This window comes from Nelusetta ayraudi, unplaced genomic scaffold (genome assembly GCF_046127955.1).
Source record: "Nelusetta ayraudi isolate G7.1 ecotype Tasmania unplaced genomic scaffold, CSIRO-AGI_Nayr_v1 ptg000011l, whole genome shotgun sequence".
In the NCBI taxonomy this organism is placed as follows: domain Eukaryota; kingdom Metazoa; phylum Chordata; class Actinopteri; order Tetraodontiformes; family Monacanthidae; genus Nelusetta; species Nelusetta ayraudi.
In genome coordinates, this window is record NW_027466061.1 from 28,816,410 (window position 1) to 28,831,720 (window position 15,311).

At 44.4% G+C, this 15,311-nt stretch overlaps 3 protein-coding genes across 3 annotated transcripts; 1 reads left to right on the plus strand and 2 right to left on the minus strand.

Moving 5' to 3' along the window:
• Window positions 1–148: 148 nt before the first annotated feature.
• Window positions 149–2,627, minus strand: LOC142885746 (G protein-activated inward rectifier potassium channel 3-like). Its single transcript, XM_076022491.1, has 3 exons — window positions 1,894–2,627; window positions 514–1,711; window positions 149–422 (listed from the first exon to the last, which is right to left on the minus strand). The coding sequence occupies exons 1-3, from the start codon at window positions 2,098–2,100 to the stop codon at window positions 226–228; spliced, it is 1,602 nt and encodes a 533-aa protein (XP_075878606.1). The 5' UTR covers window positions 2,101–2,627; the 3' UTR covers window positions 149–225.
• Window positions 2,628–3,821: 1,194 nt separating this feature from the next.
• zw10 (zw10 kinetochore protein) lies at window positions 3,822–10,462 on the minus strand. Its single transcript, XM_076022489.1, has 16 exons — window positions 10,213–10,462; window positions 9,321–9,455; window positions 9,121–9,222; window positions 8,952–9,029; window positions 8,573–8,732; window positions 8,240–8,392; window positions 7,913–8,110; window positions 7,646–7,782; window positions 7,368–7,550; window positions 6,231–6,448; window positions 6,082–6,153; window positions 5,802–5,971; window positions 5,531–5,661; window positions 5,307–5,438; window positions 4,463–4,665; window positions 3,822–4,366 (listed from the first exon to the last, which is right to left on the minus strand). Exons 1-16 carry the CDS (start codon window positions 10,315–10,317, stop codon window positions 4,246–4,248), a joined length of 2,298 nt encoding a protein of 765 aa, XP_075878604.1. The 5' UTR covers window positions 10,318–10,462; the 3' UTR covers window positions 3,822–4,245.
• Window positions 10,463–10,701: 239 nt separating this feature from the next.
• On the plus strand, window positions 10,702–15,190 carry mks1 (MKS transition zone complex subunit 1). Its single transcript, XM_076022490.1, has 18 exons — window positions 10,702–11,039; window positions 11,186–11,307; window positions 11,453–11,505; window positions 11,719–11,880; window positions 12,063–12,160; window positions 12,303–12,431; window positions 12,543–12,647; window positions 12,788–12,896; window positions 12,985–13,041; window positions 13,200–13,242; window positions 13,347–13,409; window positions 13,525–13,595; window positions 13,685–13,754; window positions 13,883–13,990; window positions 14,187–14,320; window positions 14,415–14,497; window positions 14,625–14,722; window positions 14,887–15,190. Exons 1-18 carry the CDS (start codon window positions 10,963–10,965, stop codon window positions 14,976–14,978), a joined length of 1,674 nt encoding a protein of 557 aa, XP_075878605.1. The 5' UTR covers window positions 10,702–10,962; the 3' UTR covers window positions 14,979–15,190.
• Window positions 15,191–15,311: the final 121 nt, after the last annotated feature.

Here is a 15,311-nt window from a genome sequence, read left to right on the forward strand (position 1 = left end):
TCAAAGGATTTCATGTTGGACTTTTTTTTTGAGGCAACAAAATACACTTGTGAAGATTGCCTTTGAATTTTTTATTTTGAAATGACAAATGTGCATTTTGAAGAATTGAAATTGAAGAATGCTGTTGGGCAGGACTAAAAAACATGTTTGTTTAAATGTAACAAGCATTTTATTTTTCTGCAAACTATATTGTGCACAAAAGCAGACAGGTGGAGGCTTCCGTTTCTACAGAACCTCTTCTTGTAGCATTGCTAAGCTCCTGTCTTTTGCACTCAGTGGAGACATTTGGATCTCAAAGGTTTTGTCAAAAGCGCTGTAGTCCACACGAAATGCGCCCTTCTCCTGAGAGATGCACGACTCGAAGCGGTGCCCCCACAGGACCTCGTCCTCAGTATAGGAAGTCCTTGCTTGGCACGTCATACCTGTGACGCAAGAAGAAAAAAAGCATTTGGCAGTCAAATAACAGAAACAACTGCGTACTGATTTGAACTTATGGTGTTGTTATGTACAAACCCGATGCTTCCACGATGCCCTCGAGGATAACTATGATCTCAAAGGTCTCCCTCGCCAGGCGCTCTCGCCCCACCTCCCAGAAGGGGCTGCTCTCATTGATGACGTGGGTGATGGTCTGGGGTTCCACCAGTAGCAGACGGTCCCCACCGGTGTCGTAGCCCAGGTTGATTTCCGACTGCTCCAGTGGAATGAACTCGCCCTCCTTGGTCTGCCTGGACTTGATCAGCTTGGCCCGGATCTTGGCGTCGACCATGTGGCTCTCCCTCAGATCGCCAATGCGGAAGAGCATGCACAGCTTCTCGTCACGTTCGCATATAACGCAGTGCTTGCTGAAGATGAGGGTCTGTGCCCTCTGTTGCGGCCGGGAAATTTTGACAAACATGCAGCCCACCATCAAGGCGTCAATGATGGAGCCGAGGATGGACTGAACCATCAGGAGGATGATACCCTCCGGGCAGTTGGCCGTCACCATCCTGGAGCCGTAGCCGATAGTCCTCTGGCTCTCCAAGGAGAGCAGCAGGGCCGACAGGAAGCCGTCCACATTTTCAAAGCACGCCTTCCACAGTGGGTCGTGAACGTGGACAATGTCGTCACGCAACCAGGCACCGAGAAAGTAGATCACGCCAAAGGCCACCCATGTGAGGATGTAGCCCATGGTGAAGACCAGGAGGAACCAGCGGTACTTGAGATCCACCAATGTGGTGAAAATGTCCGAGATGAAACGGCTCTTGTCGGCGATGGGGCCCAAGTTGACTCTGCACTTGCCATCCTTGGTGACGTACCGCTGTCGCTGGTGGCCGGCGCCGACGTGCAGCGAGCTCTCGTCGCCCAGCAACTTTGAGCGCTTCTTGTGACTCTTTGCCGCTTGAACCTTCTCCATGACGGAAACCGGGAGGCTGCAGCTGCCGGTGGAGCCTCTCGACTGCCACCTGGAGCTGAAGCGTTTAAAGGGTCTGCTGCGGTGGGGGTGCCTGGGCTTCGGCGTCTCCTCCACCTGTTCCAGAGGAGAGACTTGGACGGTGCACTGGTCAGGTGACCTGGACAAAGTCAGAGCCTGGGCAGACTGACTGCGGAGGCCGTGGGCCAGATGAGGAGATGCCTGCTGGGACGGTGGCAGCGAGGAACCGTCCACATTGCTGCTGATGAGTGATGACTTTTCTGTGGTCATTGCAGCGGTAGTGTTGACTTTGGCTGTAAGCTGCAAAGAAGGGGGGCAACATTAGATGCACAATTGAAAGAAAACACTTAAATGAGAATCTTAAGTTGTTTTGTTTTCATTCCTGTTTTATTGCATATCAGTGCCTCCTTTTGTGATGTTCTAAAGGGCACTGCTGACCCATCAAGGTGGATAAACCAACAGAACACATAATACATCAGTACTTTTAGAGTGTTGGGAGGCTGACAGCTTGACTCCTGCTGTGGTCTCGGTAGGTAAGCCAGCAGGTGCTTGGCGGCAGTCTTCATCGGGGGGATGGAGTTCCTGCGAGGCTCCGTCCTGACTGGGCTGTCGCTCTGAGCGCTGCGCTGAGCCTCTCTGCTGCACATCACAGTGGAGATCATCGCTGAGGTCCTGAAGATGCCGGTCATTCCCCCTGGGCGGCCTTTGTCTCTGGGATTGTGTAAAACGTGCCGGTTTTCAGCAGAAGCTACATTTCAACAGATGTTTAAGACAAGGGACAATTGCTGATGGCCCCTCTGGCATCAATGAAGATTTTCTGAATCTGAAAAGGGACAAGAAGAACATTGAGGTTATTTCAAAGCAAATACACAGTGAAAAATGATGTTAACTTGAAAAAAATGAATAATATTTGGAATATAATACTAAATATCTCTTCAGTATTAATTTGCATAGCCACACATTTAATCAGCATGAAATGGGCCGATCAGCATCTCCTTTAAAGCAACCATTTATTACACATGCAGGGATTGTCACTAATCCTCAAAATTACAAGGAGACACACTGCGAAGACAGTGGATTTGAAAAGATTACAGACTGTATTCGCCACAGGGCTTAAGGAAACTATTGTCCAGATGGTAGAATCACTTGTCTCATGGAAATTGTGATACTGTATGACAGGATTTTCTGACAGTTGAGTCAGTCAGTGAAGCAGGATCGTCCTTCTTAAAAAGAGAAAAAAAGAAAAAGAAAATATTGTAGATGCTTGAAAAAAAGAATAGAAAAAGAATAGGCAAAAATACTTTATTGAATAGATTTATTCAACAAATACACTCTACTTTTACACTTCTTGTACAGTCAGCAGACTTTGAGGTATTTACAGCAGACGTGGGAACACATTTTCTGAATTGCTTCATCTTTGGCCAATTCATTTCTTTCTTTTTTTTTAATACAAAATGATTAACCCATTCAGGAAACAATTTGCAAATTCACTGAACTGAACCTGAGACAGTAAAATAGGTACATATGCCTTTCTAATGTTTTTCCAATACAATCTTTGATATTAATATTTAATAGTGAAATATTTATTTTCAACAGTAATGATGGTTATGATATATAATATATAAACCGTGTGTATATATCAATATACATACAGACATGCACATATTAGATTAGATGTACTTAATATATATTATAACCATCATTACTGTTGAAAATAAATACTTCACAAGGAATTACCAAACTGACTGAATATAGCTTGAGCATGTATTATTTAGATACATGAATAACTTTCTGCAGCTGAATACTAGTGTTAGCGTTTTTTCTCAATTTACAGAAAAAAAAACTACTCCAAAAACGTAACTGGGGACGTACCTCTGACATGCACAGCGGAGACCACAGCAGCTGCCACAAGTTCTTCACTCAAGTTCAATCACTGCAGAGAAGGAAACACCAAGGGCTGCTGGCGTCCCACAGCTGTGACTCCTCCCACAACCACTAGCGCCAGTTGACGAGTCGGAATACAAAAAGGCGCCTCGTGGCAAAAGTGTCATCACACCAAGTCAACTTCTCACATTTTATCTGGATTAGTGATGGGAGTCATACAGGCTGTTGTCAGTGAGGATGACGTCAATGTTGACACTTGATGGAAAGGCAGTAAATACACAATGTTTGCCAAATACCACGGCACAAAGCTAAATTTGGATTTATTTAATCTTCATGACCTCTTCGGTCCGAGAAAAAAAAAATAAAAAAAATTTAGAGACAAAAAGTACAGCATCTTCATCTTGTCAACCTGTCAGCTTAGTAGGTTTACAGAACACTTGAAGGTCCCTTACTAAACCATCTTCCCTTTAACAACATTTCCTCATAATAATGTGCCTGTCAAAGGCCATCCGAGATGGGAGAAAGGTTTTTTGCTTTTTGAAAAGTTGCTTTATTCATTTTATGAAAGCAATAAATACAATAAAAGTGTAAGATCTCACCACTAAGTCAAGACCGTTTTCAGGTTCAGGAACTCTGGTTATTAATGATCTTCTGGACTGACGTCATGACGCCAGAACAGAAGCGCTGAGAAATGAAAGGCAGAAGAGTTAACAGGAAGCAGCAAAGTTAACCCTGAGCTGGTCGACAGATGGTCGGCTGCATCACACGCCACGCTGTATGACGACGTAAAGAAGCCTTGGGTCTAATCTCTGCGGGACTAATTGCAATCTGACGACATTTCCCACAGATTGATTACGACCATCTTATTCTCTCCACCGCCGACAGCGCTCTGCTTTCCCACGTTGCAGCATGTTGCTCTTTGACCGGGCGAAGGCGTCAAACAATAGTGTCTATTTGATTTTGGTCAAGGCCACGGCTCTCCTCTCTGTGTTCTGGAACAGGGCTCGGATCAGGTTCTTCAACTCGGAGCTGGAGAACTCCAGCGCCAGCGGGCCTTTACCGTCAGTCCACCTGCAGAGGTAGCCAGAGCCACGCGGGAGCGTCAGTCCTGAAGAAAATCTTTGCGAGGAATGAAAAGAGGAGGAAGTGTTGGTGGTGTCTCCTCACCTGTCGACGATATCCTGCAGGCTGGCCTGCAGCACGATGACCAGCTCCTTGAAGGTGCCCCACTTCTTCACGTGCAGCGGCACCTCCTCCTGGTATTTCTTGTTCTTGAGTTCTTCGGCCAGAGGGATGAAGACGAGCGGACCCTCCTCTATTAACGTTTGGCAGAGAGTGTGGAGGTGGTTCCCGTCCTCAGAGGAAATATCCTGCAGGAGACACAAACAGAACCTGTGTGAATGAATGAAGCCGAAGTTTATTCTCGCCTATCCTGTGCAGTCCATAAGATTTCCCGCAGTATTAGTAACACAAGATCAAAATGGGAAAAAAAGAAACGAAAAAAAATAAAATAAAAATGCTTTACATTATTCTTCATAATTGATTCACAATTTAATAATTTATTCTTAAGATCATATAGTGTATTTTGTCCTTCAATATTTTTTTAAAACTCAAAGATCTACAAATTTTCAAATTGTCACTGATTCCATTCCAAAATTTAGCTCCCAAAAAGGAACGCATCAATATTCATCATTGGTTCTCACCTTGAATAATTCAAAGACACTCGACCCTCTTAACATATATTTATTTTCTCTCAATTTAAAAAAAACTTAGAATACTGACCGGAAGATTTTGGATTGAATGGATTTTGTAGTATTTCCTGCGAGTTTGCAGAGTGTACGGCTTTTAAAATATCACTTTGACTGCATTTCTAGTCAATCATCCAAGGATGCAACCTAGTTCAAATACACAGACTGCCACATGCATTAAAATAGCATCGTCTTGTCTACAGTCAGCACTTTATTGAACGCATGACGTTTAATAAGACCACTGTTGACGGAGCAAGACAAACCTCCAACATCATGATTTTGCTGATGATTTCTGTGATGGCTGTGTTCAAGAGGCTGCCCATGGCTTTACAGTAGATGCTGACAGGAAGGACGTCCTGCCACACGGTGCCCAGCTGCTTTAACTGGTGGATGACCTGCGATCGGGAGGGTGAGGTGGGGTTAGGGGGAGGGCAATTAGTGTTGAGAAAACAGATTGAAGACAAACAGAAGAGAACAGAGTCCTCACCTGTCTCACTGCTTTACTGGCTGCAATATAGTTGTCGTCATCGTCCAGGTTGCAGAAGTTGTGAGCTGTGGAAAGTCTCTCCAGCAGCTCCCCCTTCTGGACATTCAACTGCGCCAAGAAGCAGTGGGCGCCTGGAGTCCAAAAGAGACAATTTCACTGCAGTAGTATTAAAAGGCTTTTTTCCTTCAACCATTTTTAGAGCTTTATTTTTCACCCCACACCTCACACTAATCATGACACTGACGAGGAGGCTGCAGAGATGCAACATTACCCAGCTTCCTGAATCCGGGCACCAGGTCGACAAATGTGGCCACGCCCATGCTGTATTGCTGCGGCAGGTGAGCTTTAAAGTGGTGGCCCAGGGTGAGCAGGTGGTGAGCCAGGTACATGCAGTTGTTGTGCTGGATGGCTGCCAGGTGAGGGAACTTGAGCAGGTTCTCCCTGGACAGAGACGCAGAGCAAGCCTGAATATCAAGAACCTGACTGGTGGAGGGTGGACCGGGGGTTGACTTGGATCTGATGAAGGTAGCGTGGTGCAAAAACGTCCTTACTTGTGGTACGTTGGGACGACATCATAGAAGAGCTGGAACATGTTCCTCACGGTGAAGAAGAGCTGCACAGAGCTGAAAAGAACGGAGAAAGAGAGTTTTTTTTATGATGTCCTTCGCTGAGTGACGGCGAATCTCCCGGTGCAACGTACCAGAAGGTGGAGCTTCCAACAGCTTCGCTTAGGGTGTCGAGGGCCAGTTGCACGAGCTGCTGCACCGACTCACTGATGCGACAGGCCGGCAGACACAGACTCCACGCAGACAGCTGCTTGGAGTTCTCCATGGTGGTCTCCTGTGGCGGGGTCTTCTTCTTCACCTCTGGGCCTGGACTCGGCAGCTTCGGCAGACGCACCTTATAGTCCGGTGTGATCTGTCCAAGGGAGATATCATTAAAAAAATGATAATAATAAAAGTTCCTCATTTCTATGTGCCATCACTGCAGCATCAAACTGTGTTTAATTATGGGCTGTTTTTTTCTCTCTCAGAACATTCACAAAACCTTTCCGCTCCTTCCTTACTACCAGAATGGAAATGTGTTCCTGACACAGACATGAGGAATTGTGCCACAGCTGAAGGAAAATATGATGGGAAGAAAAAACAAAGGTCTGATAACATGTTAAGACCCTCAGTAAACTGTTGTGACTGACAAGACACTGTGTGACAAACAACTATTTTAAATAAAGAATAAAAGTCTTCTCACCTGCATTCAACATGTATTTTTTTTATATATAAAAATATATACAAGTTAAAGTTAAATTGTGGAATGGGCTTTGTCATGAATTAATATTGTGTAGATCTATGTTGAACTTCAAAAAAGCATTGAAAGGTAAAATAATTAGGGACTACAATGAAAAATGAGAATGTGAAATGATGAAGAAGAATTTCAATCCAATAATTTTTTTCTTCTTCTTTGTATTACTGATATTCTGGGTTAATTTATGGATTCTACAGGATAGGCAAACATTTTGCCTATATATTTATGACTCTGTAACCTATTCCTTTTTCGGCTACAAAGTCAGTTAAATGTTCTTGTAAGAAAAGACATTGTACACATTTGTATGTAAGTGCTTTTGCCAGTTGATTGCTCAAAATTTGAATAGTGTATATTGTGACCAAAATAAACTATTTATTAATTCAAAAAAATAGCTGGATAAGTGGCAGATGCATGCATGGATGGATGGATGGATGGATGGATGGATGGATGGATGGATGGATGGATGGATGGATGGATGGATGGATGGATGGGTGGACCTGTGTGAGAGAAAATGCTTCGGCTCACTCGCACATACTTTTACAGTGATGTGCATCTGGGACGTCATGAGCTTGCGGGCTGCTACAATCACATCTTTGCACTTCTTGGTGGCGAAGTGACAGTTGACGTCTCGGGCGTATTTGAGCAGGTCGGTGGAATCTCCCTGCAGGAACTCCATGTCCTTCAGAGATGTCTCAAATTCCTCGGTCTCTCTGATCACCTGGAACACAAACAGATCCGCCCTCGTCAATAAAAGACGGCAACTGGGAGATGACGAAACAGAAGCACAACAAAAAACTGCCGTTTGACTCGTACAGCGCTGTACTTCTCCAGCTGGCTGCTGTTGTCGGGGATGCTGTGGAGAAGACACTCGTTGATGATGCACTGTGAAATTTCCTCCCAAATCAGTTCCCCCAGGATGGATGAGAGTTTCTTCTCCCCGATGGACACGTCTGTGGGAGAAAAAAAACAAAAAAAAAATGTTGCTGCTGTTGTTGAAATCTTCAATTTGAGCCTCAACACAATGAAATTGTGCTGGGGCTCTGAAACGATGTGCGTTACTCTGATTGTGTCACACTGTACCCAGCAGGTGTATGTGCAGCGTCCTGAGCACCAGGAGCAGTTTCTTGTAGACCTGCGACGGTGTGGACCTCTCCTTGCTGGTCTTCTCCAAACACTGCAAGGCCAGCACGACTCCTTCATCCTGCTGCTCCATCACCATCACAGACAGCGAAGGGTAGATCACCAGTGGCTTCAGCATGGACTTCAGCAGTACTTGACCTGGAGCACGCAGAAACAAATCCATAGAAGAAGATATCATAAATATGACAAATAAAATTGACCAAAAGAGTGACAATGGATGATAAGGCGGCAGCCGTGTTGAACACGAGTGTTGGTTGTGGCTCTTACTAAAGAGAATGATCTTGTGCTGGAGGTCTCCTTGAATGGCCAAAGCTTGTAAAACACTGCACAGCAGAGGAGAAGGTTTTGCCTCTTCATTTTTACTGCATGCACGGCTCAGCTTCAGCTCCACTTTGAGGAAGGACTGCAGACCTGCAGGTTCTGAGATTTAAACATGCAACCCACGCAACGACATTATACGCAACAACCAACAAATAGGTTTAGGTGAACAATAGAATGAGACCGGTTGGAATGAAAAGCAACTCAAACTCACGGCTCTCGAACACAACATCACAAAAGATGGCAATCTTTGAAAGACGGTGCTTTGTGAGGACCTTTTACCTTTAGAAGGCGGTAATTTCCAGACGATGAGCCCTTTCCATTCTTCTCCCAGGTGGTAAAATAGGTTTTCCCTCTGCACCGTCAACTCAGAGTTGAGGGCAGTGAGCAGAGGCAGATGAGAAAGCTTCCAGGCTTTGAGAGACTCCACACTGGCCCTGGCCTGAAAAACGTAATCTTCATCAGTCAGTATATTCACATGTGGCGCACCAGTTGGATCCCATTCATAAGCTTATTTAGAAAGCAAAAAAGGTGTAATTCCAAAATGTGAAATGATGCAAATACAGGTGCAAGGAAAAAAAAAAGCATCATCTGCTCTTAGACTAACATGAAGCAGCTCCATCAGATGTCAAACCACAGAGGTTAATGGTGATGGAATTACCTTTTCCCGCTGGTTGGCTGCATCCACATACTTCTTGTCCACTAGTGCCTTGTTGAACTCTTCTGTCGCATCATGAAACTGAGTTGCACAAGAAATAGGCCACTTATTAATTCAGAACAGACGAAGCATTGCAGTTTCTCTGCTCGTCACACTGCCACTGCTGACATACCTCCTTTAAATGGCCGAGTACTTTGATGACAGCATTGTTTTTCTCCAGCTGCTGCTTCAGCTTTGCATATTCGGCCACTGCCACGTGAATGTTCTGCTGCACCTGCAAACAAACACACAAGCATTAAAGCTGACTGCTCCACCCCCCCCCCCCTCTAAGTCTGCATGACTTCCCATCAGCCTTTATCTGCACAGACTTACCTCGTTCTCAATAGTGTTTTTAAGGCCATCCATTTCTTTGGAGATATCATCGACCTGGACCATCAGCTCCTCAGAGCGTTGAAGATTAGGGAGGAACTGGTTGTACCTCTTGTTTATCATGTCACATAATTCTTCCTATGTAAATCAAATTGAGAACGTTAAAAACATGTTACCTTATTCATTACGCCCTGGACTTGCGTGAAATAATGAAAGAAAACAAACAAGAGAGAATGTAAAACTATACATTTTACAAATATGAATAAAAAATGTGTTTTATTACTGTATTAAGGCTACAAACTATATTTCTTTTAGCCACAGTTCTAATAATTACGTAAAAACAAACGTTAAACCTTCTAAGAAACACATCTTTACTATGATTGCGGACGCACAGTTACGTGTTCCTACTGTCTACATATTATGGCCGTTCAATGCAAAGACAAGCAGCTGAAATAGGATTCCAGCAGACAATCACTTATTCACGACAGTGCATACGTGCAGAGTTTATGGAAGAAAATAAACCTTCGGCCTTAAAGGCAGCAAGCCTAAATAGTAGCATTTTGCTGAAAGTTTCGTTTTCAAAAAAATATGTCTTGAATTTAGCGGCAAAGGTCCACGTAGCCACTGACAGCTGTCCACACTCAGTGCTAGCCAGCGGTTCTGCTAACAACACTCACTGACTGCACTCAAACGAAAACAACTCAAAGTTCGAAATTGTTTTCTAATAGGCAATTCCAGCTACGCGCTATGTTTGGCATGCCCTTGGAAGTCCAATGAATGTGTGCCGAAGACTACATTAAACTAACTAAGACAATTTAAAAGTTAGCGTTAGCGGCTAGCAAACGCGGATAGGCGAAACTTTACATAGCCGAGGCCAGGCAGCTCAAGCGTTTACCTTAATATCTTCAACCTTGCGAGACATTTTGCTTATTTTACCAGCCAGGTCTTCTTTCTCCAGCTTGCCAGAGCTGGCCAGCACTTCGGTCACAAATGACGCCATGATGCTTGCTTAACTTTGAACAAAACTGCGCGAACCAACCCAGTCCCAGTCTCCTGCCGGTTTTGTCAGTCCTTGGTAAAATTGCACAGCCGAACCCGCCAGGATTTGTGATTGGTTTTCAGGGAGACATCGGCGACTGTCTCCGCCTTCGCCGTCTTCTTCTGTGTTTGAAATATGGTGGTAAATGTGTCAGCAGCACTAATTGAGGGCATATACATTTCAATATGTAAAATTTCAAAGGGGAACATGGCATTTCTGATTTGTGCAAGATGCACTTAATCAACTGCAGTAAAAAAAATAAAATAAAACAACAACCAAAAACGTTCGTTTTGCCGTTTGTTTTTCCACTTTTTCTGTTACATTTTACTCCAGTCCACAAGGTGGCGATGTCGTGTGTGATCTAATTTCCAACGTATACCATAATCTCAAAGGAAGAGGTATTTCTATGGCAACGACAACCGTCTGCCTTGCTTTCCAGTTTACCGAGAACTTAATGCCTGTGATTTTATTTTATTTTTAAGTGGCGGCTTTATTCACAGTCCCATGGAAAGTGCTGTAGTTTTATTTTCTGCGTAGCAATCATTAAACAGCTGGTTGGACATAAGCAAACGCTTCAGTTTCTCCACCGTCTTCTCGTAAATATCGATGGCGGATAGTTGGAACTCTGACACCGGGGAGGCTGTGTTTCGGACTCGGGATGTTGTCAAGAACTTAAAGATCAAGTAAGTCGTCTCAGCAATTTGAGCAAAAGTGCACCCTCATTATTCCCACCTACTCCAGTTTGGAATCCCGGGGACGAAATCTCGCGTAGTTCGTTTCGTATTCGAGTTTGCGGACACATTTCATCGTGATGTTTTGTGATTTTGAGGGTGCGTGTGGAGAGGGTGACCTCCACAGCGAGCCTCTCGCAGCACCTCCAGCAGCAGGTTCTGTCCCAGCAAGACGGAGGAGCCATCGAACTGGAGACCCTCAACTCGCAGGGACAGACAGGTGCCCTCAGATGTTCCGCTGCAAAAGCTTAGCATTTGTCCACATTTCGAAGTGATATGCATGTTTATTTTATTTTAATTTTATTTATTTATTTTTAAATTACTGTGTTCGTTTTCAATATTGTACTTGATCTTTCTGCCACCAGGCGATAACGTTGAAGAGCTGGTGGTTGGCTGGCAGGAGAAGCTCTTCAGTCAGGTACAAACTGTTCCTTATTTGCCCACCGAAAAAAAAAAATCCAAGAATAAAAGTAGCAAGTCGGTAAAGCACAAAAATGACAAAGTGACGGCTGAAAGTTTGAGCTTTTGGTATTAATATTGTCCTCACTGCAAAAAAAACTGAATGGATCCCTGTTGGTTCTGAACACAAACCGCTTCCCTTCTCACCACATTACCCTGTGTGTGGTCCCAGTATGAGATGGAGCTGTACCAGAACGAATCAGCATGTCAGACACCTCTGGACCGTCAATACCACGCTGAGGTCAAGGCTCTGAACAGGACCAAAGGCCGCGGAAACAGCAGGATATTCACTTACACCGACCACGACACAAACTGTCAGCCAATCAACCAGTCGGTAAGCATCTGAAGATTGTCAGTGCATGAATGAGTTTTGCTGCCATGGCCATGTTTGATTTATGACCTTTACCTCAGTTGTTATAGTCGGAGCCTCATTGGTCTTCCTGGCTCACTAACCAGTGAGAAACATGATGTTGGAAATTAAATAACCATTGAGTGTTTTTTCTTTCTTTTGAACAGTACTCTGCTGATTTAGTGAACACAAATAAATCCAGCCCCACACTTCTGGCCGAGAGGATGGCCAACCTGCGACAGAGACGGCAAGAACGACGCACCATGTGGGTGGATCCGCAGCCCCTCCCTCTTGTTTGTTTGTTTAGAGAACAGATAACGTCTAAATCTAATGAATTCATCTTCAAACAGAAATGTTAAAAATATTTGTACTTACTTAATCATGTTTTTTGCATTTTTTTTTTTTAGGGATTTCAGTTTCTCAAGGTTGAAGGTCATCAACTGGGAGCCCACAGAGGAGTTTGTGAAGAGCAGCCACATGGTCAATAACGCCATGCAGACCATGCACATCATGGGAGACCTGGGTCCCGCTGGAAGGTCGGAAACACACAGTCCATTACGTTACACCAATGTTTTAGTGTAGAATTCAGATCTAACTGAGGTTAAGTCCTGATCGCTTGTGCGTGTGCATGTGTGCGATTTTCTCAGGCTGGGCCAGAAGGAGAACGAATGCTTGCTGGTGACCATAAAGACAGACGGCAGTGGAACAGTGGTCATCAAACCTGATTTCAACAAAGACAAAGAGCCCTACAGGCAGGTTGAAGATGTGTAGCTCACATCATAAAAGATCCACATGCTTTAAAAACACCCTGGAAAGGATGACTGCTGAAATCAGGGTTGCCTTGAATAAGAGGTCCTGTGAAGAAAAGCTCAGCTTTGTTGTGGTTGTGCAGGATTGTGACTGATGGGGAGAAAAGAGACGTTTGGCGCCTCACTGTGGAAAACGTATCCGCGGGCATGAAGCCTGAGGAGAAGGAGAAAGAGCAGAACATGTACAGAGATGTGAGTCCATGTCCATCTGGAGACGACACAGAGAGAATGTTTTCTTTATTGCACTGGTTGAGGTGAGTGACGTTACCTCTGTGTGCAGCTGTACTCTCGACACAAGGATTACCTCAGCAGCCTGGTCGGACAGGACTTTGAAATGGTAACTTCTTCCACCAATTACCAGGGGGTGTAAACATCAAATAGAAAATAATCACTAAGGGCTGTTATATTTGGCAAAGCTGTATCTTTATAATATGTGCTTCAGTGCTGGTTATGTGTAATAGAGACAGTGTCACTCACCATTTATCTCCTCTACAGCCTCCTGTTGGTGTTCTGCGTTACCTCATGAACGGAGAGATAGGTGAGCTGCGCTCCTCACTGCTGACTGAGCATGTTTTTTTTTTTAAATGCCCATCCTCATCTCTAAATCTACTATATTCTGTATTCTCCTCTGTATCCTCGCAGTCTCTGCCCAAGGATTTGAATATGATAACTTATACATACACTTCTTCATGGAGCTTCCTACCAGTAAGGCCACTGAAACACAAGTCGCTTCGTAATGTAGCGAAAACCTTTCAAAACCTTTTTAATTACATCAGCAAACAAAACCTTAACGTGCAACCGTGGGGATTTTGTTTCATAGACTGGTCCAGCCTGCCGTTTCACACTCTCTCAGGGGTCACACATACCTGCCGGACCAAAACGTTGCACGAGGTACGTTTGGTGTACTGTCAGCAACAAGCGTCAATGTTAAATTATTGAGGCTCATCAGTCCTCTCTTTGTTTATTTCCGCAAAAAACAGGAAGATGTGGCTTTCTTCAGTTTCCCGTTCAGCTTTGAGGCCTTTTACATGTGTGAAAAGGAGAGTGAGGGTGAGAGTGAGAATGAGTATTATTATTATTAGTCGTGCACTGATTAACATTGAGCTGTTTTCTTTGCACACTACGACATGAGTATTTAGTAAGTTATACTATAGTTATACCATATGTGTTTTTTTCAGAGTTAATTCCACAGTGGCCAGTGCTCTACTTCAAGGTCCTCTCTCTGGACTCATGGCAGCGCTATCGCACTGAAGGCTACGGCTACCTGCTTTTCCCTGCAGCACCTGGTACGTTACCTCAAAACTGAGGCTTTAGAAATGAGGTTGGCCGAGGTCTAACATCACAACATCTGCCAAGGGGTCAATGTAGAAAATCAAACAGACATTTGTATCCCAAAGCAATCTAAAATTGTAACTTAAATGTTGTGTTCTGTTGTGTCACTGACAATTCTGATATTTTTCTATGTGTTTGTGTGTGTGACAGGTCAACATGCAGTTACCTGCCACACATGGCGTCCCCTGCAGACAGGAACGGCTTCGGCCCTGAGGCGTTTCTTCATCGGTGGTTCTCCAGAGTTGGAAGATCTGAGCTATGTGAGAGTGCCTGGAACATTCAAGGTCTGTGCAGAGAATGGATGTGAGAATTGAATGGATCATTATTCATCATTCACAGTTTTGAATGGGTGTTTGTGTGTCTCACACATGGCTGCAGGGCGAGAGGCTGAGTCGCTTTGGCTTTTGCACCGAAACCACCGGAAGTGTGACCTTTAATCTGCACTGTCTGCAACAGTCCAGGTGAGTGTGGACTGCAGAGGGATGGAATCGGTCCACCTGGTCGAACAGTCTGAGGCCGGCGCCCTCGTTGCTCTTTACATAAGCAAATCTCTGTGCTTTCACGTATTCATGCCAGTGTGTTTTTCAGAGCATTTGTTGATGCAAATATGATGAAGAAGAGGAGGCAGCAAGTTTTTCACCAGCTGGGAGGATTTAGCCAACAGGGGGCCGTTTCCTCCATATTAGGTAAAGAGGTCCTGCATAAGACATTTCTGCAGAATGGACAGTTAGTTGTAAAGTGTTACAAGTTATAACAAATATGTGAAAACCTTTCAAACATTTCAAACAGACACGTAATTACCCAGTTTTTATGGTTCTGATTTTAGCTCTGATTTATTCTCCTTTGCCAGAGGCCTTCCAGAGGGCCAGGAAGAGGATGCAGGAGGCTCGTGAAACCCTCCCCAGAGATCTCATCAGCAGCACCTCCCAGCTGCTCATCTAGTCCTCTGCATAGGTTTTCAAAGCTGTGACTCCCTGTCTCTCAGTTAAGGGAAGGGAATCTGCAGTGTATTTGTTGTTACCTTGACGAAGGTCATGTGGGTTAGAACATGTCACCGGAGCCTCTATCATCTTAATCTTGAGTTTATGATCCTTTCAAATGTCATGCACTCACTGACTTGCCCATAACCTTGAAACACGAGGAAAAATACCAACTGGGGGGGGGGGGGGGGTCTTTTGGGGGGCACTGAAGAAATTAGTAAATATGGATTTATGGTTTTGCATTAAAAGAGATGGGGCTAATATTTATTTTATATTTAAACAGGGTTCCCACTTA